The 25879-nt window shown below is 39.0% G+C and overlaps 2 protein-coding genes across 2 annotated transcripts in view; one reads left to right on the forward strand and one right to left on the reverse strand.

The window, feature by feature from the left end:
• Nucleotides 1–201: 201 nt before the first annotated feature.
• Nucleotides 202–25879, forward strand: part of LOC311508137 (ras-specific guanine nucleotide-releasing factor RalGPS1) — a 57754-nt gene continuing 32076 nt past the window's right edge. Inside the window, 8 exon segments of the mRNA XM_084572801.1 lie at nucleotides 202–1866; nucleotides 1869–1955; nucleotides 4200–4304; nucleotides 4545–4595; nucleotides 6722–6805; nucleotides 8524–8613; nucleotides 9738–9830; nucleotides 10938–11064. Of these exon segments, the coding sequence (XP_084428927.1) occupies nucleotides 1822–1866; nucleotides 1869–1955; nucleotides 4200–4304; nucleotides 4545–4595; nucleotides 6722–6805; nucleotides 8524–8613; nucleotides 9738–9830; nucleotides 10938–11064 (682 nt within the window). The 5' untranslated portion in view covers nucleotides 202–1821.
• LOC311508085 (angiopoietin-related protein 2-like) lies at nucleotides 12836–24597 on the reverse strand. Its single transcript, XM_084572723.1, has 5 exons — nucleotides 24286–24597; nucleotides 18882–19814; nucleotides 17712–17905; nucleotides 15489–15759; nucleotides 12836–14092 (listed from the first exon to the last, which is right to left on the reverse strand). The coding sequence occupies exons 2-5, from the start codon at nucleotides 19777–19779 to the stop codon at nucleotides 13893–13895; spliced, it is 1563 nt and encodes a 520-aa protein (XP_084428849.1). The 5' UTR covers nucleotides 19780–19814; nucleotides 24286–24597; the 3' UTR covers nucleotides 12836–13892.

Consider the following 25879-nt stretch of genomic DNA (forward strand, 5'->3'; position numbering starts at 1 on the left):
TTTCTCGGTCCAAGCAGTTTCCTTCGTGTTGTTTTTCCTCAGTAGTGGCTTCTTTGCAGCAGTTCTACCATGAAGGCCTAATTCACACAATCTCTTCTGAACAGTTTATTTTGAGATGTGTCTGCTGCTTCAAATCAAATCAAATCAAATCAAGCTTTATTTTCATTTTGACATACAGTACAACTGTAATGCAGACACTAGTACATTGTCTCCATTACACTTGAAATCTCTGACGCATTTGTGTAGGTTCTAATTGTTTGAGGTTCTGTTACTTTGCAGTTTCAGAGACTTTAATTAATTCATCCACTGCAGCAGAGTTAAATCTTGGATTTCTTGTCCTCATGAGAGACAGTTTCATCATAGCGTTTTATTGTTTACTCCACTGCACCTGAAGATACATTCATTCATTTGAGTGTTTTTTTTTTAGTTTGTTGCTATAATATGGATTGGAATGGCAGTTGAATTGGGCTATTCACTGTAGCACAGCACACACCTGACATCCAATGATGCAGCTTAGTAGCATCTTTCCAGCCAACAATTCCTGCCTAGTCAAGGTCCACATCTTCAGAACATGGAGAAACAGCAGCATCCTAACTCAGTTTTATGCGCAAAATAGCGGTCTAGTATATGTGACCACGTAAGAGTGTATCTACTTTTCTAAGTGAAGGGGTGTTTGTAAACACATGCCGAATCTCAGCTGCACACTAGAGGGCATCGTAGCACTGAAAATAACCATTCTTATTTGCACTGCTCTCGTCTCCTCTGCCTTACCGCATATGTTTTACACATCGTCTTGCGTTTGTGAATTCTTGTGACAGGTTTACTCATTAGTTCTCAGCTTCATTATACCTGAGCCAGTCTAATTTGATTCTGATCTGCCAACCTTGCAGAATGTGCACCAGCGTTTTTATACAATTTGCAAATGGTCAACGATAAATCTACGTACACAGGGCTATACTTTATTTGTAGTCATTTTTTCAGATCTCTCCCACATCTCTACCACATCTCATTACTATTCACTAAACATATTTTCAGCAGGGGCGGTTAGCACTGATGCCTTTCTGTGTGGAGTTTGCATGTTCTCCCTGTGTCTCCGTGGGTTCTCTCCGGGTACTCCGGCTTCCTCCCACTGTCCAAAGACAGTGGGAGGAAGCCGGAAGAACCTCATTAGGTTCATTGGTGATTCTAAATTGGCCGTAGGTGTGCGTGAGTGTGAATGGTTGTCTGTCTCTCTGTGTTAGCCCTGCGATAGACTGGAGACTTGTCCAGGGTGTACCCCGCCTCTTGCCCAATGACTGCAGCCCCCCTGAGACCCTTCACAGAACAAGCAGTTACTGAAGATGAATGAATGAATATTTTCAGCAGGTTTATTAAATATGAATGTGTTTATTTTTACAAGAAGAAGGCGACTAAAATGAAAAAATTGTCTTCAGTTATGACATTTAGGACCATGCCACCATCTACATGTACAGTGTACTTTTTTATTTCATGACACAATATTCTTCTTCTGCTATTTATTGTCTTAGTGTGATTCTAACAAATGGTCTAACCTGGCTGTGTAAACCTTGGGTATAATTTTTACCCTTTTGTCCTAGCCTACCCTTGGATGTTTCCAAAGGCTATAGTTGGATGCTGAATTTTGGAGCATATCTGTACAAAACTTGTGAACCTCTGTAATATTTGTTGTTGATGTAAAGATGTAACCAAAAAAGATAGCAACTGCAAGGATCCCAGGTTTTTCTAACATGGCCAAAGTAAACTGAAAAAACCCCAAAACAAATCGGTGTTGAACACACTGTTTTTTTTTTCCTCCAGGCATGGATGAGAGGTTATGTGTGCCCCCCAGCTAAAGGCCTCTGGCGCCCTGAACTGTGCATCCCACCAGTCCCTCTGTGAGCATGTATCGCAGGAACGGGCTCTCGGATGGCACCAGCATCAACTCAGTCACATCAGAGGTAAGAACAAGTTCTGGGCCGGAAGATGCTGATTTAATCTGCCCATCTCACCAGTCTCTTTGTTTTTGTCTTCATATGAATATTGGAAGTCTGGATCTTCCTTAGATCCTTTATGCAAATGAAATGACTGCTCATGTTAAGTTCAATCAAACTTTACTTATATTTGAAAACATCACTATTTGAATGGTATAATTTAAAATCCATAAACAATTTTTGGCACAGTGGTTTCATCAAGGCAATATTCATCTTAAACACAAAGTCCTTATTCCTTGTTATTTTACTAACTAGGAACTGTGCTTTATTGATTTCTAACAGTTTTATAACATAATGCATAGCTCAAAGATTGATAGAGCTGGAAAAAACTAAAACCTCACATATTTTCTACTACTGCAATCTGACAAACATCTGCAACTATTAGATGAGCTCAGTTCTCTTGCACAACTTTGAGATCAGCTGTTACGGTTATCATGGTGGTGCTGACTTGTCAGAGTGTGTTGTGTATTTGTATTTTCAATGCGTGTTTGAAAAAAAGATGTCATCTCAGCAACTGCCTGAATGTTTCTGTTCAAAACATATCTCACTGCAATACAATATCCCCTATGGTGGCTCTGAAAGGTCAACACGGCAACTTTAGAAGATGCATGCACATGCAAAACACAATCAAATCAAGAAAACCCGTTCTTCAATATGACAGCACAGGAAAACACAACCTCAATTACCGGCTACAACAGAAATGTTTCCTGAGGACGCTGCGTTTGTTGTAATAGTTTGTGACCCCTGAAGTGAATGTTGACTGACTTTGACATTGGCAAAAAAGAGGTCAAGAAGTCAAAGAGATTTTTGTGTCATTTTAACTATGTATAGCAGGTACAGTATATAGTGAGGTGAGACAACGTTTCTCCAAGACATTGGAGCCAAATGAAGACACAGGACAGTACAGTACAACAAAAGAGAAAAAAATACTAAAATAGTAGTTTACAATAGGCTTTTCTTGGTGCATATTTCAAACAATACAAAGATACAAATATCTCAGCATTCAATGGACAGTCCTACAACCAATCAGACCTATTTTGTTGTAAACAAATTCAACTCCACGGCACTCAGATGATGTGCATGACTGGGTGACTTGAGTTTTTTGTGTTGATGGGTATTAAAACATCCACACAATTTAAGTCCACAAATCCATTGATTATCTGACCTGTAGATGTGGGCGCATCTTGCTCTGGATCAGTGTGATGGACAAAGTGGACCAGCATTTCTGTCCTCCTTGTTGGCACAGAAAAGCAGTCATTTATTCCACCTGCTGCCCACATAGTCTCTTGTCTCTCAAACATTTAAAACATGCACATGCCATTTGTATTGTTTGCTCTGTTTTGTTTTATCCAAGTCATATTTTCTAGAAAAGTCCTTTCCATTTGGTTTTCTTGATTAAAATGAGAGCTGAGCCTTGTTAACTGAGGAATGAGGGAAAAGTCAGATTGAATCAAGGCTAAATAATCAGACAAAGGGAAACATCTGAGGCATTCATAGCATATTACATTTAAAATGTAATATGCTATGAATGCATCTTTTCAAGTTCGTAAGTGTCTGATGTTGTGTTGTACCCAGCTTTACGTGTTTTCAGTGTTTAAATTTTGAGTCATACTCTACACTGTGTGCCTCTTAGTGTTCAAGTCTTGGTGTGTGTATAATTTTCATTGGCTGGTGGCCCATGGAGTTTAAGTTTTGTGGTTTTCACTAAACCAATCTATGTAACATGTATCATTGAGTTTTGATTAGTGGGATGACTGCATTTCCTTCCTCATAAAACAATTACAAAATTTGTCTTGTACTTTCCACGTTTACTAGATTGCAGTTTTCTTTTTTTGAGATTGTTGGCACAGTAATGCGTTCCTGGAAACTGTAGATCATCAGCTGCGTTATGTACCGGAGACAAAATGGGGCCTTGGGTCAAAAACCCTGCACAGAACTTCAAAATGCACTAGGCTTTTTGTACTTGTGTTCATGTGTGTTTGTGCCAGGGCATTGTTACACACATAAAAATTTTTTAACACGCATGGTCTAGACAAAATAAATATCCAAATCCAATTTGGCCTTCTACATGATGGTGAAGGAAAAAATGACAGCACCCTAACCCTAACCTTTTATTCTTTAGAACTGATTTGCTATGTTTTGACAGTAGAGTAATGTGACAGCAGTTTTGCATGATATGATTATAAAATGTTAAATGTGTGTGTCTTTCAGGCCAGCAGCAGCTCTGATTCTCTGGATGGACCTTGCGTGGACTATGCCAAGAGCTACGATGCAGTTGTCTTCGATGTGCTCAAGGTGACGCCTGAGGAGTTTGCTGTGAGTAGTCTTTGTGCTTTCGTTTAACATTTATTGGTACAGTATAAACAAATTCACATACGGCAGCATTTGTAGCTTGAGCCAAATTGCAATGCTCATCCTTTGATGGGCCTTTATAATACATATACCTCAACAAGATTATATATACAACACAGTATTGTATGTATTTTAGGATCATACAGTATGTGGATCACTACTGCACGTTGACAGATATTGTGGATTTATGTGTTATTATTTCAGAGCCAAATCACCCTGATGGATGCACCAGTGTTTAAAGCGATACAGCCAGAGGTAAGAAACCCTTGTATTGTTAAGTGGGCAGTCCGCTGAACATCATTTCCAGTTATAACTTCTGAATTTTTCCAGCATCACATTTACGACTCAGATTTCAGCTGTGGTGTAACCCTTTACATGACTATTTGAAGTTTCTTTATCTGTTATTACTGATCTGCTTCAAACTATGACCTAGATGCTCAACAGGCACTAAGACAGTCACCTCTGTTTTGGGTGGCCTTGTGGCTGAGTCCTCGGTTCAGCTCCCAGCACTATAAAATAGAGACAAAAATTCAGGAAGAATTGTACATATTCTTTTTTATTTATTCATTTTTTAAAAAGCACTGTTTTTTTCAGGAATCCTCCACCCTTCCGTGCAGAGATTTAATCTATGCCACAGAGTGATTCCACAGAGTGATTCCACTCAACTTTCCATTTCAGTAACTTCTTATCAATTAGAATTTCACAGCTGTTCCCATTCAGCTGAACTCAAACTAGCCTACGTGGTTGAAAGTGGAAACCTTTGGCAGGGAACGGAAAGAGGCAGAGATGGGAGACTCATCGGGAATTGAAAACTAGAAATAAGTGAAAGATGAAACCAGCAGATCCACATGGTGTATAGTTCAGATCACTGATCCAACATGGTTTCCCCAAGTCAATTTTATAAATGGCAGCTGCACAGCCAGGAAATTAATCTTTTATTTCAAATAACTGCCATGTCACACATAGTCTAGTTTGCGGAACTGTAGCAGTATTCAAACTGACAATGTGAGCTTTATTCACAACGTATTGGTGTCCTAGAATTCCTCCTTCTATTTTCTAATGGCTCAATAAGCTAGTGTTGTTCACTTTAAGAGATGATAAAAAAAAAAAAAAACGTAGTGTCTGTTTTCAAATCTACCTCAACACTCCCCAACGTTTCCTAGGAAATCTGGGTTTCGTCTAGATCTTTCCTCCATTTATTCTTCTTGAATCATTCCTTAGTGATTTGCTATTGTGATTCACATTATTATCCTGAAGAAACGTCCAGGCCCTGGTTTAAATTCAACTTTAGGACAAAAGGTCTCGCATTATCTTCAAGCACTCTTTGACATGATGCAGAATACATGGCAAGCTGTCCAGTCTGAGCCAGCTACCCCAAACTTTTCAACCACAATGCGATTAAAAGGCCTTCTCCTGAAAATTAGTCTATGGGCTGCACCAAACATGTCTGCTGTGTCCAACAAATCTATCTGATTCATCTGTCCAGAGCACATAATTCCAATAATGGTCTACTATAATAAACCATTCTAACCTCTTATAATAGCATAACATGCATTTCTAGATTTTTATTTAATAAATTCAATAGTATAATCATGCTGTTTTCAACATTGTTATTATTATTATTGTTCTAGATTCCTACTATTCTAGATCCACTTCGCTTTGTCGTACTTTAATTCTGACTGTTGTTGCAAATGTTATGACTGCAAATGTTTGGCAATTGAAACCCATTTAGAAAATGAAGGGTTTCTGTCCTTAAAAAGCTTGTACTGGTCACTATTTGATGTGTTATGCTGTGTTCATTGGAAAAAAAAATAGTTGTGCTCTTTGTTCTTTCTGGACGGCTAAAGCTTTTTCCTGGCAGACCTTCCATGGAGGACAAGTTTGTGCAGTTTCTCATTCTAGACAAACTGCACTGATGCACTGGTGAAATGGGGACTTGTTTTTGGCCAATACTGAACTGAATGACAGTCACCTGAAATCTATTCTGCCTTTAGATAATTTCCCTGACGGTGGAAAATAAAGTTTCTGAGGTTTAAATAAGTCAGGGTCCACCTATCAATCCCTAAAGAAGTTCTAATCACTAAATCCTAATCTGGAACCCCTGATTCTAGGGGTGTGATAGGTGATGGTGTGATACACAGTGTGTAGAGGAATTCTAACCAGATCTGTTATTATTTAAGTTGTGAAAATGTCAGTTTTCTGTGTCATCACAATCCATCAGTACTGTTTCAAAAGGGATCAAGGCTTTGATGGTTCTTTGCCTCTTGTTAAACACCCTTAAGCTCCACTCCTTAAAGTTAGTCACCCCACTGCTGGTGGTAGTGGTATTCTTCTTACAGATTTTTGAAATCTTTTGGTTAATGTGATATTTGCATTGGCAGGAGCTGGCTAGCTGTGGATGGAATGGGAAGGAGAAACACAGTTTAGCCCCCAATGTGGTTGCATTCACACGCAGATTCAACCAGGTACGTCCTTCACATATTTCTTTTATAACCTCCTCTTCTCAAATGATTACACTTTACATGAATGCTGGATATGGGAGTTCAGTGCTTTTATTAAACATATGTGAAATACTTTTTGCTTATTGGTAAAAAAACATTTTAGACATTCAGTTTGTCTTCCAACAACAATTCTATCAACCCTCAAAACGTTCAAATTCCCTGTTAATGATTTTCATTAAACCAAAGTTAAGGAGGTATTAAATATTATGTAAAGTCTCTGTACACCCTTTATTATTAGCAGGTATTTAAAGACTTTAATACTGTCCTCTCCCAGTATCTTCTATTCTACACTGCAGTTTGAACACAATTGAAATTCATCCCACTTTAATGGAATCCTAAGTGGATTGCTCAATCAAACCCTGAACAAACTCTTGCTATGTCCAGAAGTCTGCTGCCAGGCTTCTCACACAGAACTTTGATGTTGTGTGTAGAGCCTTCTGGGTTGCTCCCCAAAACAAGTGAATGCAGATTCAATTCAATTCAATTCAATTTTATTTATATAGCGTCAATAACAATACAAATCGTCTCAAGACGCTTTACAAAAACCCGGCCTGAAACCCCCAGAGCAAGCCTGAAGGCAACGGTGGCAAGGAAAAACTCCCTTTAACAGGAAGAAACCTTGAGCAGAACCCAGCTCATATGGAGGGACCCATCTGCCTAAGGCCAGCCGGGTACAGACAGAAGAAAGAGAGAAGAGAACAGCAAAGAGAGAAGAGAAGAGAACAGCAAGATAAACATACATCTGTCATAGATACACATATCTGACTAAAGTGTACATGTGGAATCTTATGATACAAACTGATGATGTTACATGACAGTTTGAAAATGTAAGAGGAATCATAGGCAGGTTGGAGAATTGTTCATTCAGGTAGGAGTGGATAACTTCAGGATTCCATGAAGACTAGGCAGGCTGATGAGACCACGACAACAGATGTAGTATAGAGCTCCACAGGAAACACACCACTCCAGGCCAGAGATACTCACAAGAAGAGGGGGGAAGGGGGGGAAGGGGGGGGAAGGGGGGTGGGACACACACAGCAGTAAACATTCTACATAGTAATAGCACAGAATTGTATGACTAGTAGTATATAGGAAATTAGAGGGCAAGAGCTCTGTGCCAGAGAAAAGAAAGTGGAGGATGCGAGAGAGGAGAGAGAAGAAAGAAGGAGGACATGTGTTTGGTGCATCGTCCCCCAGCAGCCTAGACCTATAGCAGCATAACTAAGGGATGGTTATCCACTGTATAGATATGGTGTAACAGTTAAAACTGTATTAATGGCAAATAAAGATTAGCCCCTACTCAGCACCTACATATGTCCACCTCTCAGCACAGACATTAGCAGGGGTCAAATATATATACTTTTAGGGACATGTATCCAGTACCAGAAATGTGCTGGGGCTATACCTTTTAAGCTCCTTGCCAACAGATTTATTTTATTTTTATTTTTTTACATTTTAAACTAGGAGTCTGCAGACACAATCAACCTTGACTCGGGTGTTGCTCTCTCTGATGGCACTAAAGGCTTATGCTGCTTTTTGTTTTCACATATGTTAAAACCTGTGTTTCTCTAAATCTGGAAACACAGGTCGTTGTAAAAAATGTGGGGCTAAAATATTTATTACAGTTTATTTCACTTCTGAGTGCATGTTTCATTTCTATTTGTATCTCACTGATGTTTCAGGTGAGCTTTTGGCTGGTGAGAGAAATCTTAACTGCTCAGACGCTGAAAATTCGAGCAGAAATCCTGAGCCATTTTGTCAAAATAGCAAAGGTAAGTTCAGATTACATAATAAATGCCTATGGCTTAATAGTATTTGATAAGATAAGACTTCATTGATCCCCAAGGGGAAACTTAGGTAATAATCATACTGTACTTGACTGTCTAACAAGTTACAATACTTGCTTAGAAATAACATACCCACTGTTTATTGACCAATAATTAATTTTAACACACGTTCAGAATTGCATTTTTGAATATGTGTTAACGCAACCAATAATTCATTTTGCAGCCCAGGTTGTGATCAGTTTAAATTAAAGGGTTATATAGCAGTTAAGAATATGAACAATGCTTACTGAGGCTAATTAGAAAAGTCAGAATACAAAGACATGTTATTAATCTCCATTGTTGTTAAGGGTAGCAGTGTCACGTTTGCTAAGATGTTCAATGTAACAAGCTTTTCAATGTAATGATCACTTAGAGTTTTAGTTTTGAGGTCATTGTTGGGCATTGCTTATAATAGTACTTTCAACAATTCTTTATAGTTAGGCATAATACTATACTCATAAACTATGTAACTAGGAATGGTGAAAGCAAGCACAAGGATGGAAGAAACTAACTGGAGATTTCTGTTGTTGTCTGATCTTTATGTCAAACCCAACAAAGAAAAAAAAACAAAAAAACAATTATTTTGCTTTACTGATGGAAAACTCCCATCACAACTTCACTTGCCATCCTAAAATGGCTTAGATTCTTTGTCTAACAGTGCAAAATCAGGGAACCAGCAAATGCATGGAAGGCTTGTATTAATAATGACTGAAACAATGATCAACAAAGTTGCTGATTAACTTTTTTAATAAAGTTGAGTAGCTACTAGTAGCAGTGTATCTGTTTTGTCGTCATCATTTTTTGCAGAAGTTGTGCTTACATTAAATAATGGAGAAATAAGAGGTTACTAAGGAGAGAGAAATGGAATCTGAATCTTCTAAACCATGTTAACATCTTAATAATTAAGTCACAGACGTACATTCCCTATTATTGTTTTTTATATTTTCTAGGTTGTTGTCAAGAATAATTTAGAGTTCATAATTCACATTGCTTACAGACTGAAAGTGTGTTGTACCAACGTAATATTGCTTTCTACATGTTGTTCATAAAATATCTGTGTTTGTTCTCAGAAACTATTGGAACTGAACAACCTTCATTCTCTGGTGTCAGTGGTGTCTGCTCTGCAGAGTGCTCCCATCTTCAGACTCAGCAAAACCTGGGCGGTAAGACACTAGCTTCATGCACTGCTTCAAGTGGAAACGATAAGTCAGTTTCATATTACAGTGTGACCATTGGCCATTACGAGCAAACAACTATAAAATGTTTCAGTTTCTGCAGTTCCAGTAACAGTGCTGATGTTCAGCTTTCATAGGTACTATACACCAGGTGCTTCAGTATGCCATTACCATGTTCTTTTAACCATTGCTTCATCTAAGTTATACATGGACATTATCTCCCATTTGATCCTTTAAAATTTAAAATGTTCCTAATCTATGTTTAAAATAAATGTGCATTAAAAGCACAAGTGGAAACAAATGGAGAAAATGAACATTATACAATACCTCAATTGGCAACATGAGAATGCAACACAGAAAGGAAACGGACATCTGCAAGGCTGTATGAATGGTTTTATAAAATGTGTTTTACAAGCACTGTCGAACTGTTGACTTAACAGATTGAAATTATTTGCAACCCCGTGTGTCTGTGTTTTTTACATAGTCATATGATATAAACCACTGCAACTCAAGATAACTCCAAAAACACTCACTTTGTTCCTGAGCAAACTTTTTCGGTCGCATCTTGGGCAGGGAACAAAACAGACTTTTCTAAATGTGTCTAAATTGCAGATGATGAAATGCAGGCCTCCTGTAATCCACTGTGAATGAACAGGGCCTAATTACCTGACTGCAGCATTCTTCATTAGTTGTAAAGAGGAAAGAACCTCTGACATAATATACAGTTGAAACCAGATGTTTACATACACTGTATAAAAATTCTCTTTCTCATTATTGTGACATTTAGCAAATAGAAATAATTTTAGTAATCCTAACTGACCTAAAACAGGAGAGGTTTAGTCTGATTTAACTTCAGACAGTGAGGAAAAAATGTTTATGTGTCTTTTAACACAGTGTATGTAAACATCTGGTTTCAACTGTATTTGTTGCACAGTATAGACAAGTATATCCAGTTAAAAATAATCCTCTAGTTCCAGAGGTCTGTAAATTGTAACATTGTCTTTATAAGACAGTGAATAATTGGGTAAATGACTGCATGAGAAGGAGAATTCAAACATTTGAAATGTTCCTATTGTTTTCTGTCTGTTGTTGTAGTTGATAAGTCGGAAAGACAAGGCCACGTTTGAGAAGCTAAACTATCTGACATCCAAGGAAGAGAACTACACCCGCATGAGAGAATACATCCGCTCCCTGAAGATGGTGCCCTGTATTCCTTACCTTGGTAAGTAAACCTTTTGTTCCTCAGGGTTTTTTTCGAGACTGCTTGCTTCATGTCCAACAGATTCAGCAGAAAGTTATGTTCCAAACACAAAAGACGAGTGTGATCATTCTGTAAATACACTAATCTCAAATCTTCACCTCAGTCATAAAATTTATTGTATTTATATGTCCATCCTGGTGGGTGGAGAAACTGATACAAAAAATATATTTTTTACATATAACTAAGTATAAGTATGCAGTAAGTTTACAGTAATCTGTGTTCACTCTAGACAGGATCTGGACATCTGAGAAAAGTTACAATGGTTGTGGGATTTTAACTGTTTTTCAGTTTGTTTGTTTTTTTTAATACTTTATTATTATGTTTTAAACAACAAGCAGACAGACGGACCAAGGGCCATAATAATGTGCAATCATATGCAAACTGCAATCCTTAAAATTATGTAAGACAGAAAGGAGACTGGGGCACATACAGCATATGATTAAATTGTAAAGGTCCTTATAATCCATCACTGTGATTTACACAGAGTCGAGATGCTTTCAGGAAGGATGGGCTTCGCTGTCATTCATAACCTAAAGTCCGTTTTGTCAGTAAAAGGAAAGTAGGACAGAGTACTCCAAACAAAATAAAAATACAGAACACATTGGTTCAAATGAGATTTCCAGTTTTTCCAGTAGAATGTGAAAAGGTTTAAGGTTAACGGCTTCAGTGCTAATGCTATGTTTCCCAAAAACACGTGGAAGAATCCACGGTGGTTCACTATAGTGTTAGCATCTCCTTTGCAGTCTAGTTCTAGATTGGAAAAACATCTACAGTTTTCCCTTCAGACTAAAACTGGACATCAGGATATCTGACTCTGCTGTGGTCTACCCTGCCAGAGATCGTTACTCACTATCTCATAGGCCATGAAGTTCCTCAAATGTAGAATCGTATGAAGAAAAAGGCTGAAACAACACCCATAGCTCTAACCGACATGTTGTAACAATCCATCCTGGTACAGTGCAAAGTAAACATGTCATGGTTTTAGTTGTAAGACAACAATGAGAACATTTTGTTAAAATTTTCTAAACATTGTAGTCAAGATTTGTTTATTCTGCTGTCCCTCAGATATCAGTAGCCCTAGTAGTGAGTAATAGCTCCCTGGAGTCATGACAGTTTGCAAGCCGTCTTCAATTTCTTGGAGATGTGAGAGTGAACATTCGTAGTCAAACACACTTGAATAGTGGCACATCACAACAATGATATTAAACTAAAGTTAGTCGGATTACGTCATTGATATGGAAATTAATTAGTTAAAAAAAGTCTGACATTGACCAGATCACCAAGCAGTGTAGACTTTGTAAAAACTCAGTTTGAACTAAAAGTGACAGCATTACGTATTTGTGCCAACACCTGATACTTCAACAATAGCGGAATGGAAGCATCATTTGTATGATTTCATATCTCAGCCATAGTTCCAGTTTAACTGTTGCTGATGATGATAGGTTGTTATGACAGGTATAGATTGCAGTAAATTAAGGTTGTATCCATTTAATGGGGACATTGCTTTATCATTTAAATACATTACCTTTCAGTCTGGAACTCTAACTGCTCTGTGTGTAGAATTGAAATTAGTCTGGCCATGTCAAGGACACAAACAAAACAAAGTGTTTATCATGGTCAGTTTTCAAGAAAATGCACTAGCGGTGCAGACATTTAATGTAGACACACTTTTTCCTGTTAGTGGATAGAGTGCTGGTTGATTGTTGTCAAATGAGATCAGTGAAAACACAAACAAGATCGCACATACTTTATTGTAAGATCAGTAATAAAATGGCATGTAAATACACAGGGTACCCGCTACATACTGTGTCTGCAGACTCATACATGGTCTTTTCAACAGACCAGGAAACCTTTGGTACATAGAAGGAAAAACTGAAGTGTACTCACTGTTTGTTTTTTGTTTAGATGTACTGTAGCTCTTTTTAACTGGATACCTGCAATGAAATTCTTTTTGTGCATTATATATACTTTACAACATTTTAATTTTTTTTTGTATTTTCTCTCTACATTAAAAGAATGATCTAATTAAAGAAATCCCTATTAAACAGGTGTGGCGGTCTTGGTACCTGGGATCTGATAACTCTAAAGCATACTTTCATACTTTCAAGATATGGTTTGTTTAGCTTTATACAAAGACTGGAAGCGGATATATAGTGTCTCTTCACTTCACATGTGCAAATCATTTGAGTAATCGTGCATATTGTATTCAGTTGTTTGTCTCTCTGTGTTCGCCTGTGATGGACTGGAGACCTGTCCAGGTTCCCCTGCCTTGTCCCAATGCCAGCTGGGATAGGCTCCTTTTGCAGGTTAAAGAGTGTATAGCAAATGGATGGATGACAAGAAATTGGTCTGGCAAATTAGACACATTGTATCAAAATAAATTACCAGATTTCTCTCCTGAAGAATTATTCTCAATATATAATATTTATACCTAAAATACATTATATGTATTCAAAACACCAATAATAATCCGTACCAGTTTATTACGAGTAGTCAGTTTTGATCACTGGATATACAGTACATTCCTTTGTTGCTCTTTTAGATTCATATACAATGGGAATAACTGTACATGTTATTCTGAACAGAAAAACTACATACTATTGTATTAACAAAATAAGTAAAACCTGTAATTGTAGGAGAAACAAAAATCATACCAATCTGCATCGATATTGTGTGAACGTTGTGATCTACATTACGAATGTAAAACAACCGACGAAACGGCTGAAGTTCTAATCAAGGAGGCCTTCTTGTGATATAAAACTGGAATGCTATCGGAGTCCACTAAAGTGTTAATGGAAGGTGTTTGAGCTGGGTCGTATCATCATGGTTACTTTCTTCAGAGAGTAAGCTCCTCCTCTGAATTCAGCCCAGTAGACCCCATCCTGATAGCGGCTGCGGTAATGCCCACCACGGTACCACACACCATTCAAGTTGGAATGGGCACAGGCGTTATACCACCATCCCCCCTTCTGGTAGTGGGCACAGTTACCTGGAAACACATGGATTTGATCATTAATTATTAAGCTCAGAAGTGGACTGCACTCCTGCTTTCATTCTCATTACTTACTAATTTTTGTATAACAAGTACTTTGAATGTGTTCCTTAGGTCTGGAGCAGTGAAACGCTCAGAATGTTCTCAGAATGGTGCTGAAATACCCTGATCAGTCACAACGTTAAAACCACTGACAGGAGAAGTAAATAACATTGACCATCTTGTGACAATACAATGTTCTGCTGGGAAACTTTTGGACCTGGCGTTCATGTGGATTTTACTTAGACATGTACCACCCACCTAGACCAGACCAGACACCCCCACCCCATAGCAATGACACTCCTTGATGGCAGCAACTATCCCCAGGAGGATGCAGCCTGGCACAGGTGCATACACAAAAACAGTTTAGGAACAACTCAAAAAACAAGAAGAACAGTACAAGTTGTTGACCTAGTATTTGTGGGAGGCCCCTCCCTTCAACCCATAGTACCCAAAGGCCCCCACTAACAACTTTCTGTAGCCAGACACCACAGGACACCCTCAGAAGGCCCTTGTCCATTCTCTTCTAATAGCAGAGAAAGCCATATTCTTCTGCTGAATCAATGATAGTGAAGCGTTATCTTTGTGTGATTGACTATGTGTCGAACTCATACGAATTTCAGGCAATTGATGTTATGGCAAGAACAGTCTCTCTGAACCCTAAGTCGCTTCTTGGTTGCCACTGATGGCTGCTATGTGCCTTGCTCTTCCTGACCTCATGGAAAAACCTTGTCCCTAGAAATAGGTCAGTCAGTTTTAAATACATTGCAAGTTTTTGCTTGGCATGCGGTGGAGGGTATAGACATTATTGCATGTTAACTCGGCTCTTGAAGTTGAGTTCTGCTCGGGCAAATCAACTTGACTTTTGACCATTTGGGAGTGGACGCAGGCACTCTCATAATTGGTCTCTTTCAATGCACTCACTCCAACATGACCTCCTTAATCCCTGTATCATTGGTTCGTTTAGTATTCAAACTGTGGGCAACATCACGAGCACCATTTTTTTATTTTATTAAAAAATGGTATTAACGCTATTTTTTATTTATTTGATTAAATGAGCTATTGATAGTTTATTTTTTCTTTATATCGTTGAATGTACTGATGCCCAGCTTCAGTTTTCTTTCATCACCAGTTTCACCAGTCTGTCACAGGAATCAGGTTGTAATTATGGGTACACAACACAATCTGAATACAGGCAGTTATTAATCAATCACCCACCCTTGATGAGGTTGGGGTGCACACACAGTATGTGGCTGTCATTTTGTATGTTGTGTTCAATTAGATATGAAAACTAAAAGTGAAAACCTACCAACATTTACCAACACCAGTTGCAGTGATTTGCAGTGTTTCTTACCTGTGTAGGCATCATGGTCTCTGTCCAGTGTGGTAAACTGCTTGCCATTGTGCCAAGTAAGAGAGTCTCCAGCGTTGCCGTGGTATTGGCCCACTCGTAGCCGGTAGGAATCGGTCTCAGGCTCTACACGGAAGCTTGCATACTCTGCAAAGGTCTTCCGTCCAGTCCAGTCCTCCAAGGTGACTAGTAGCTTGTAGGTGCCTTGGTTGGTCAGCCAGTAGATGTTCTCAAGGCCCAACCAGTATTCACCATCAATGTTTCCAAACCCTTGCTGTGAAGTGAAAAAGAAATAACTGAAAGATTAAACTGACCTATTCACAACAGATTATACTGTTACCAAGGGCCCTCATATGGCTTAAAACATATGGTTTCTCTTGCTGTGTTGTGTGGTACATTGATTTAGATTTCTTATTTTTAGGTGGGCCAAAATCCATCAGAGTGAGAGGCCGGCAGCAGTGGCATTATGACATGACTTGTTTAAGATCTCCTCCACCAGACCTTGGGTCTGAATCCCTGGCTTTAATTACACGACACATGGATTCAGTCAGGAGGAAGTCCTCATTCGTGCCAAACATGAGCGTGTAATTGGCTAGAAGTGCTGTGTTGACTCATTGAGGGTTATTTGACGAATGATCTGCTTAGAAGTACTCAGTTATGCTTTTCTCTGGAGTTTGACATACTGAGATGACAATCCAGATTGGCACGTTCTCACTTTAGACCACAGGATATTAATCTTTGATGGCTATAGTTTAACCCTCCTGAACTTGCACTTATGTAATGCTGGTTCCACCAAAAGTAACGGGAAAACACAGGATGGTTATGACGTCTTTGGTTCACTGCACTGGCAGCAACACTGTGTGCATGTTTAGTTAAAGGAAACTGAGTTCATCTCTGTTGTTGTGATCTCATAGAATTGATTTAGCTGAGTTTTTCTTAGGATTACTCATATATTACACAATGCGTTGGGTTGGCCAATCTATTTTGTTGAAGGATTTCAGCTGTGTGGAAAGCCTCTATTATATATTCTTTTTCACAAGGAACTTTAAATGCTTAACTTTAGATGCAGTCCTTTTAAATACACATAACAGTCTTTTGATTTGAGTGTTCAATACACTTACACAAGCAAATTATAGCTATTGCTAACTAAGTGTATGAGAGTTTGAGAATCTGAAGATACTACTATTTAAAAAATGTTGAACCAAAGTATTGTGAATATGCTTGGCTTTAAGGTTCTAAAAGTGATCCACTGAAGTAAGTCAGACTTAATGGGAGACCCATTATGCATGTTACGATGGTAGAATATAGTTGTGTAATGTCTTCTAAATTTGGGTAATAACGACAGTCGTCTAATCGATGACTTGGCATTTGGTTTTGTACATACGTTGATCAGGCATAACATTATGGTCACCTTCCTAATATTATGTAGGTCTCCCTTGTGCCTGCAAAAGAGTTCATCAGAGAATGGACATGGGCCTTCTGACGGTGTCCCGTGTCCCATGTTTTTTTACTTGCTCCTAAACCATTTGTGTATATGTGTCTGTGTCAGGCTGCATCCTGCTGGGGATATCTGCTACCATCAAGGAGTATCACTGCTATGGGGTGGGGGGGTGCCTGGTCTGGCACGGTGGAGGGTGGTACATGTCTAAGTAACATCCACATAAATGCCAGGTCCAAAAGTTTCCCAGCAGAACATTAAATTGTCACAAGATGATCATTGTTATTTACTTCTCCTGTCAGTGGTTTTAATGTTGTGGCTGACAGGTGTATGTTCTCATATGATGTACCCTAATGTCTTGTGGCTCCTTTGTCTTTTCCTCTTTGCACCATAAGATTAAAACTCTTAGTTGAGTGAAATTTCTCAGTAGCTACTGGGTGGATTGTTACCACATTTGATATTTATTTGTGTTCCCCTCAGGATCAGTTGTAATTACTTTGGATAAATGTGGTAACCATTATACCTGCTTAACATCAGCATGTCAGCTTGTAAGCATTTTGAGGTTTTTGCCCAAATGACTACTGTTCAGAAGTACAGCTGCACAACTTAGTAGCTTTACCATTTGTATCGCCTTTTAAAGAATGATTACTGAGCCTGTAATTGTAATTGTGCCTGTAATGTAGCACCTTCTTCATCTAATGTATCAAATATAACATTTTTTACACCTCAGTATTTCAGAATCATCTAGACAGCACACAGAGTCTAATAAATCTAAGCCTCATTTGTACCTTGTATGTCTCCCAATTCCTAAAAAAGTTGACAGAGCCATCTTGACGTCTCTGAATGACAGTCCAGCCACCAGGGTCTTGTTTCTGGTCACACCAAACCTGCATGAGTCGGTTCCTGTTTTGTAGTTTTAAGAGGTACATGCCGCTTGTTGTGTATCCACGATCATGAATCTCCAGACAGTCTTTAAATGGCCCTGCACAAGAGTATGGTGCAACAAAAACACATATTGTATGTTGTACAAAGGCTTTCATGGCTGACACAGACATGCTATCTTCATAATTATTATAATACTAACAATCTGTGCAACTAACAGACACGGAAACATTTATGGAATATGGGATATAAAAACACATGGACATTGGGCTCCTGGAAAAGTGAAGTCACTGCTGACCATGTGTTATCAGTGCCAAATATGACAGAAGCTTTCCACTGTCTCATATTAGCGTGAGCAAAACTGTGCAGCATTTCAAACATAGACGACATCGCATGGAAACACAGAGAGAACACACTTAAATGCCTGTACTTAAATCTCATCATGCCATCATGTTTTGTGGCTAATGTTATTTGTCATAGTCATAGAAAGCTGCTTTGCAGCATTTCTGCAATACTATAGGCATGTAAAAGCCTATGTGTGTGTAACTAAAAGGTGGCAACGTGTGCATTGTCTGAGGTCAGTGTAGACTGTGTAAACCAAAATCCACACACCCATTTAAATACAAATAAGTCTATCCGAATGTACTATAGGTATATTGTGACATGTAAATCATCAGGATATGTGTATTAAAACAAATTACTGAGAATACAGTCATTCAAACTGCTTCTCTTTTACCTGTTGAAATAAGCTTTGTTTGTTAATATAGTCGCATCATGTGATGCAAATGAATGCATATGTTTTACTTCTTAATCTTTTTAACCTAAATTCACAAAAGAAGGTTAGGTTTGCCTTTCATTGTGCGTTAATTAGAGACTATTGATTGGAATGGCTTTTGGTAAATTTGGCATTAGGAATAATGTATCAGGCCTTGTTATATCAAGAAACATTCAGTATTTGAGCTTTCTTGTTGGAGTCACTGCTTTGTTTCTTACTTGCAGTCATCAAAAAGGCCTCTATGGTCCTATAACAGACCTCAGCGGAAGATACAGAAATCCCCGTGTGGTTATGTGCTTACCAGAGGGCTCATTTGTGAAGCTGTAGGTTGAACTTGGCATTGTGGGCAGTGGTGGCGGTATTGCTTTGGCATTCTGGTCACTCTGTATGTCATTTGTCATGGGGTTGATGGTGTGGCGAGCGTGGGGTGGAGGCGGATGAAAGGGTCTGTAACCTCCAGGAGACAGTGCAGGCATTTGTAAAGGAGGCTTGGGCATTGCAGGAGGCTGTGGTCGGACAGGACGGCTACGCTCCTGCACCAGACTGTATGAGTATCTTCCCTGCTTACAGCGCTCCTCCAGCTGCACCAGGAGAGCACTCTGGTTGCTCGCGAGGGCTGACAGATGTTGGTACTTATGTTCCAGGTCATGGAAGCGTGAAACTAGCCTCCCCATCTCGTTTGTGTGGTTGAGCACACGGGCCTCCAGCTGTGATGCCTCCAGAGCATTGTCTCGTTTGCGGATAATCTCATGCAGCAGCTGCATATAGAGCTGTGTTACTCGGGAGTTCATGTTGCGGCTCTCTTTGCGCAGTAGCTTGACTTCGTTGATCACACCCCCGTCAACCTCTACCAGCTGTTGCAGTGCCTCGATCTGCAGTCGCTGCTTCTGCATCTCAGTGTTGAGCATCTCCAGCTCCTGTTTATTCACCCGGTTCTCCAGCAAGGCCTCGGGTTCCTTAGAATTCACACAGATGGCCCCATTGTTTTTCTGCTGCGGGACAATAAAGGTGTAAGAACATTTATCTGTTTGTGAGGCGCTGTAGTCAACAACGGCACGTTTTTGCCGTTTAGGCGTGTAGATAAACTCTCTCTCCAGGATGTCATCACTGTTCTCAATTTCCTGAGTGTCCCCCTGGAGAGTTGACTCTGGCCCAGAGAGCAACAGGAGACCCAGTAAAACCACTACAGAGAGAATCATAGCACAGTCCTGCTGGATCCCAACCAAGAAGATTTCTGCAACAGAAGGGGAGGAGGTGTTAATCTACTATTGTGTATATTTCTGTAATTACTCAATTGCCCTTTCATTCACCAGCTACTCATTACATAGTAGCTCATAGCACTCTTGAGAGTTTTTAGAGCTTTGAAATTTTTGAGATTGCTCCTTCATGCAATTTCACTGTGATTTAGTGGGGAGTTTACTTTTTAAAATACGGTAAAAGAAAAACAAAACAAAACAACAACAGTAGCTTATTTCTGGTATTTCTAGTTTGCACTCTACTTGATAACTGCCTTATTTGATAAGTCTCTGTTACTATTATTAATCGTTGTTAGAAATGAACAATAGATAACCTCAAAGCAAAAGGTCTCAAATTGACCTTGTCTTGGTTCTATACAGTGGAAATATGACTCTTCTTCACTAAAATATATGACTAAGAAGGCTTTTTAAGTCTTGGCTCAAACCTTGCATAATGGCACAATGTGTTTTCATTATGTTTTTCTGGGATTTGGGATGAAAACTGCTTTCACAGCTTTGGAATGTTCAAAAACACAAAAAATAAAAGAGAAGCTCCCCTGACAATATCAATGTTATCATGTTTTTTTTGTTGTTTTTTTTTTTTTGGACATGGTAGTTACAACATCATATCATGTTCTGCCAAGCCCTGTCTCAGCCAGGTCAGTTCAGACACTGTTAGTGGACTTTGTCCATTTTCCCATAATACCACAGACTGTAAATGTCTAGCTGAGGTTTTTCTCAAGTTGAAAGACGTAAGTCAAGTTGTAAGTCAAACAAATTACTTGCATAACAGGACCTAAGTGAGTTCACGTGTTTTTCATACGTCATCGCTCTTGCTCTTGGTCCATGGTCTGGCTACAGTCGGTTTCTGTTAAAAATGCTTTTCAAATGTGGGCCCTTTCCTGTATTCTGTGAAGTTTTCAAGGGCCCGAAACACTTAAAATTGACCCACAGGAGATTATGCTTAGTTTTAGTTTCTGTGCCACAGGCTTGTGTGGCATCATGATTGATGTATATGACAGTCTAGAAGTTGTGATCTCATTCCACGAAAACCGAACTTATTTTCTAGGCTCTCCACTAGCGTGGTGGTTTGTAGTGTTCAACACATGCCAGTCATGATACAGACAACTGAAGGAAAAGGCAGGAAGTCAAGCCAAGAGACGTAGTGACCACCAGTATTATTGTCAGCCAATACATGCTAAGGTATTTGTTGGCCCATACTGACAACAATACTGTACTTGTAGTACAACCCAAGACAAAATACATATGCTCATTATCTTGACTAAAAACCAAAGTGCTCAGAACTGTCTGCTAGAACTGTTTACTGTTTTTAGGGGGTTTATGCATGTTTATGCACCTTAGCGATCTGTAGACAGACACAGAGCTTGTTTTAACTCTTGGGTTGGTTTGATTTGGCTGCATTCTTTCTGCCATTAAGCAAATGCCGTTTGTGTGACATAAAGTTGTGAAGAATATTTTACTAATAAAAGATTATTGTACAAGGTTTAAAATACACAGAATATATCCAATGATTTCTGTGTTCTGATGTGTCTGTTTACGAGGGCCGTGTTGAGCTGCAGTGTTGTAAATGCATGTGGTCGTAATGTTTTATAGGCCAGCTTTGGCAGCAGCTTTGCCTTCCTGAAAATTTCTGCAGCATGACAATATTACCCTCATTGGTGTGGTATTGTACTGACCATACTTTTTACAAATGTTTGTGTGTTGTAGGTCTGATGTGCCTTTCCCAGTGTTTATAATGATAAGTCCAAAGAGTCAGATACTGAATTTAATCAATAAATCAGTATCTTGCAGCTGTTCCTTTAAAACATTTTTGCATTGATTTTCAAAACTTTAGAGCAAAATTCCTGCTTTATGTTTTGTATCCAAAATAAATTTTTTTCAGGAGAGGAAATTGTGGTTAAGAACACTCTTACCAAGATAACACAAAAAAAGTCTTGTTTTTACAGACTATATTATAAAACATTAATTTGACTTGTTGCATTAATGTAACATATGTGACATAAAACTATCCCCAGTTTGTGTATTAAAATAAAATTGGGGTTTTCTGACAGTAAATTAACAAGGGATGTCTCTAAACGTGCATTAGTTTTATTTATTTATGTTGCAGTGGAAATATTGGCCTTGTCCCTACTGCATGTAATATTTCTTGTTTTTATTTCATGCTGTTATGAAAAGAAACTGAGTACACTGCGGTATTTTATCTGCCACTGTGCTCTGATGAAGATGAATTGTTAATTTCCTGCTCTCGGCTGAACATGACATGAGGTAATCCAGCCAGCCCCAGAGGAACTCAGCTGGAAGACACTGTGGTCCAGACATACAATCATTTTTAAACTTTTTCACTTCATAATATTTGTTCCTTTGTCTGTCTTAGCGTGGATTTCATAAAATGTGAAAGTGATCTAGTCTTTGAAGCCATCATCATGGTGTGTCTGAGCACATGTGTTTACCATTACTCCTTGCAAAACTGTGCATTTGTGTTTATAAAAGGTCTTTACACGGCTAGGCATCTCCACAACAAAACAAGCCCTGTAAACCTCTCTCATAAACACACACAGACACAAATAATATGGCACAAAGATGTTCATTAATCCTTTATTCCTAAATATTAATCCTCATCTGAGACACGTTGAGGTAATCCTGTCCGTAGCTACAGTGTGTCAGGGGATCGACCAAATCTCTGGTGACTGAGAAATGTGCCACGAACACCGTAAAATCTGCCCAGACGAAAGCACCAAATACAGATCACCATCTGTCGGGCAAATCTATAGAAGGTGTCAGCAGACACATAGAGAAAACAATCGCAGTCCTCTGTGGGAGACGGCAGAATTATTTAGCTGCAACCAAAGTGATAAATCAATTTGTCACACATGCTTTATTTCTCCTCATCTCCCTCGCCTATCTTTGTCACTGGCATTCATTCATTCTCACCCATATACATGCGCACACAGCAGCATCGGTTGCTGGTGGCCTCAACTTGTCTGCGCTACAAACACACATCTGCGTCTGGACTTAAAGGAATGACAGACCTTTGGGGGTCTTAAAACCACAGGAGGAGTGGCAGGAAAGAGACACTGGGCTTTCTACATTCAGCAGATTTGATCTGAGTATTAAGTAATTCACAACTTTCAGATGTAACTCAGTGGAATTTTGCGTGAGAGCTTTCCTTTAATTAGCCTCTGATTAATAGCTTCCTCAATATGTGCTTGATGCCTAAGGAGTTACTGAAAAAGTTTATTTAGGTTTTTTGTGTTTTACATTTTAATCTGAAGTCATAGTAATGGCATACTCATGCCTGTTGAAAGAACTCACTCACCCCATCATACAAAGACATGAGTGGGCCAGAGTGAGGTTTGTTTTTATGTTAAGAAATCGACATGGCAGGGTGCATTCCTGTTGTACTATCCCTGCAGCTTCGATTTAACTTGAAATAATATTGGCTAATCATTTAGGAATTTTCTATGTCAGTAAAAATGTTTTTCCCAAATATATTTTCTTATATTGCACATACAGGATTCCACCTTAGAGTGACACCTAACAGATACCAAAACCTAATCATTCAGATTAGTTATCACTAATCTCATTCATTACAGTGTTTCAGCTGCTCCACTTTCAGTGCCTTTATTATCAGGTTCTGAAATCGGATGTAACAACCACAGCTGAAGGCCAAACATTTTCAAAAGAACTTTGATCCTCTAACTTCACAATTTGGAAATATGTTGTGGAGAACTACTTGTAATCATAGCAGCAGGTTTTGCAGCTCAGGGAACTGGTTTTATTTAAAACGTTTCAGACAGTTGAGTTGTTGATGGCCTTGTCATTTTGATGCTCTAGTTGTGCTATTCCAGTAGATTATATGATTCATGGATGTCACAAAACTAGTTCCTCCCCAGCAACAGTCTCAGGTACATCTTCAGCCACAGAATTGCTGTCATCCAAGAAAATGTTGCTCTGAACTAATCCTGTAACCACCTGCAGCTCTGTGATGAAATTACTTTAATCAATCAATTTAATCCAACAGACTATTATTCAGATAACTTTTATATTACTTGCTTTGTTAATGACCCTAAGCCCTTACACAAACCATATGTCCATAGATTATGAGCATGTTCCACTTGCTAACTTTGAACAACTATACAGTATTTTCAAATCATAAAACGGTGGAAATTAATATTTTATCAGTGATAATGAATTCCTCACATAAATGAGAAAGACAGTTTGCTCAACCAACATTTTCTTTAGATATATATCATCAATAATGACTTGGAATACAGAATATATACGTATACCATGCTATCAGAGTGGATTAAGTGTACACTAACCTTAGGAAGGGGTATAAGGTGAAAAGAAAAAATGTGAAGCCATGTGTAAAAGTTGGTTGTGTGGGCGAAGAGCACAGTCTGGATACAGTGTATTACAAGAAAAATGTTCATAAATTCCCTGACTTACCTCCACTTGTCTCTGTCCTTATATCCCTTGCCTCTGTGGCAGGTTTGACTCCAAGTCTGCACCAGTTAGTCAATCCACATTTCCCCCGTACTTTTGTGGAATTTCTTCATATTAGTCAGAATCAGTATTTTGTTGTGACCCGAATGAAATTGTTGTGGTCGTGATGATGCCTCTGCAGTGTGCAATCTAGCAGCATCAACAATCAGTCCAATCTTTCCTGTTGTAACTTCATTCGTGGGCAGCAGGGCACTTCTCCACCTTTATCAAATGATGACTCTTAAACTGAAAACTCATGCCTTTTCCTCATGTAGAATTTGCTTCTCTTCTTCCCAGAGAATAAACCTTGTTCTGTCTTCCTTCCACCACAAGTGAGATACTTGTGTTGCTTGTAGTAATTGAGCTCAGAGCCACACCCCTTTCTCCTCCCCGTGACAGCAGAGAGATCATGGGGGCATGAGACAAGTGCTCCAAGTCCCCCTTCCCCACCTAAACTTTTGTCCACTGCAACTCCCCCAAATCTGTCCTGTCCTCCCTTTTCCCCTTGCTCTCCTCTTGCTATCCCTGGACTCCATCTGTGGGTCAGGATGGTAGGGCTGAGCAGCTGCATGTGTTGCAGTAAGGTCACAGGGCTGGAGTTTGGATCTTAAATTGCACATGCTGTGGGAATCTACGGGAAAGCAGTCTCACATTTTTTGCTGTTCTGTACTGTAGGAATTTGAAGTGAAGTTGAGTGTAGGGAAATATAGGGAGAGTTTATATAATTATATAAAAATGATGAATGTAAAATCATTAATTGTGTGGTACACATGTTTGCGGACATTTTTTTTATGCTGCTTTCCCCCCCTACAGCAGTTGTTGGCTTAAGCTAATGTAGGAGACACAATGTCAACTTATGCAGGCATGGGACAGAAACTACTGATTAAAGAGCTTCACAGTATAGTGTATGCTGTAAATCCCAAAATTAAAGTGGGTTTCACACGTGCCAATAAACAAGAGCCAGGAGTAACTGGTGTACAAAGACCTGATAGCCAAAACATTAGACGAAAATATCTCCCCAGTAGAGGAGTCCATTCGCCTATCAGGGGATGGTCTCGCCTGATGGGGGACTCCCTGCCATCCTCTGCCCTCTTCCTTGGCGATTACAATTTTTAATTTGACACACACACTGTTGTTTGTTGAAGTTGAAGTCCTGTATTCCCTGCCTTTAAGATTACTCTTACTTTTCTGTGAAACAAGGCAGTCAATTCAGACAATTTGCCAAAAACAAGAAGGGGTTGGATAGAGTTTATGATGTTGTCATGGTAATTGCTGGTTACATAACACACAACAAGCACTTTCGACAACTAGTCCGTGACTCATTGTGCTGTATTTGTGTTGCATTACGCGGGTTGTTCACAATCTCCTTGTGTATAACAGGATTTTATCCTTTGGTAAAAAATACACAAAAAAAAATTCGCTTTTGTCTTAGAGAGGTCAGCTGGGTAAGGAAGATGGATATCTTTTCAGACATTTGGTGAAACTGCTCCACGAGAGGAGAGGCTCACTTTTTGTTTTAGTTGAACAACATCATTGTAGCTTAATATGAGCTCTATTC

The sequence above is a fragment of the Chelon labrosus genome (assembly GCF_963514085.1).
Source record: "Chelon labrosus genome assembly, chromosome: 22".
NCBI classification, from domain to species: Eukaryota; Metazoa; Chordata; class Actinopteri; order Mugiliformes; family Mugilidae; genus Chelon; species Chelon labrosus.

Excerpts from the sequence above, each read along its gene's own strand:
- LOC311508085 (XM_084572723.1), bottom strand. The coding sequence starts at position 19,779 with ATGATTCTCTCTGTAGTGGTTTTACTGGGTCTCCTGTTGCTCTCTGGG. Across the intron at positions 17,906-18,881 it reads CTTCACAAATGAGCCCTCTG|GGCCATTTAAAGACTGTCTG; the intron begins GTAAGCACATAA and ends ACTCTTGTGCAG. Across the intron at positions 15,760-17,711 it reads GGAATTGGGAGACATACAAG|CAAGGGTTTGGAAACATTGA; the intron begins GTACAAATGAGG and ends TTCACTTCACAG.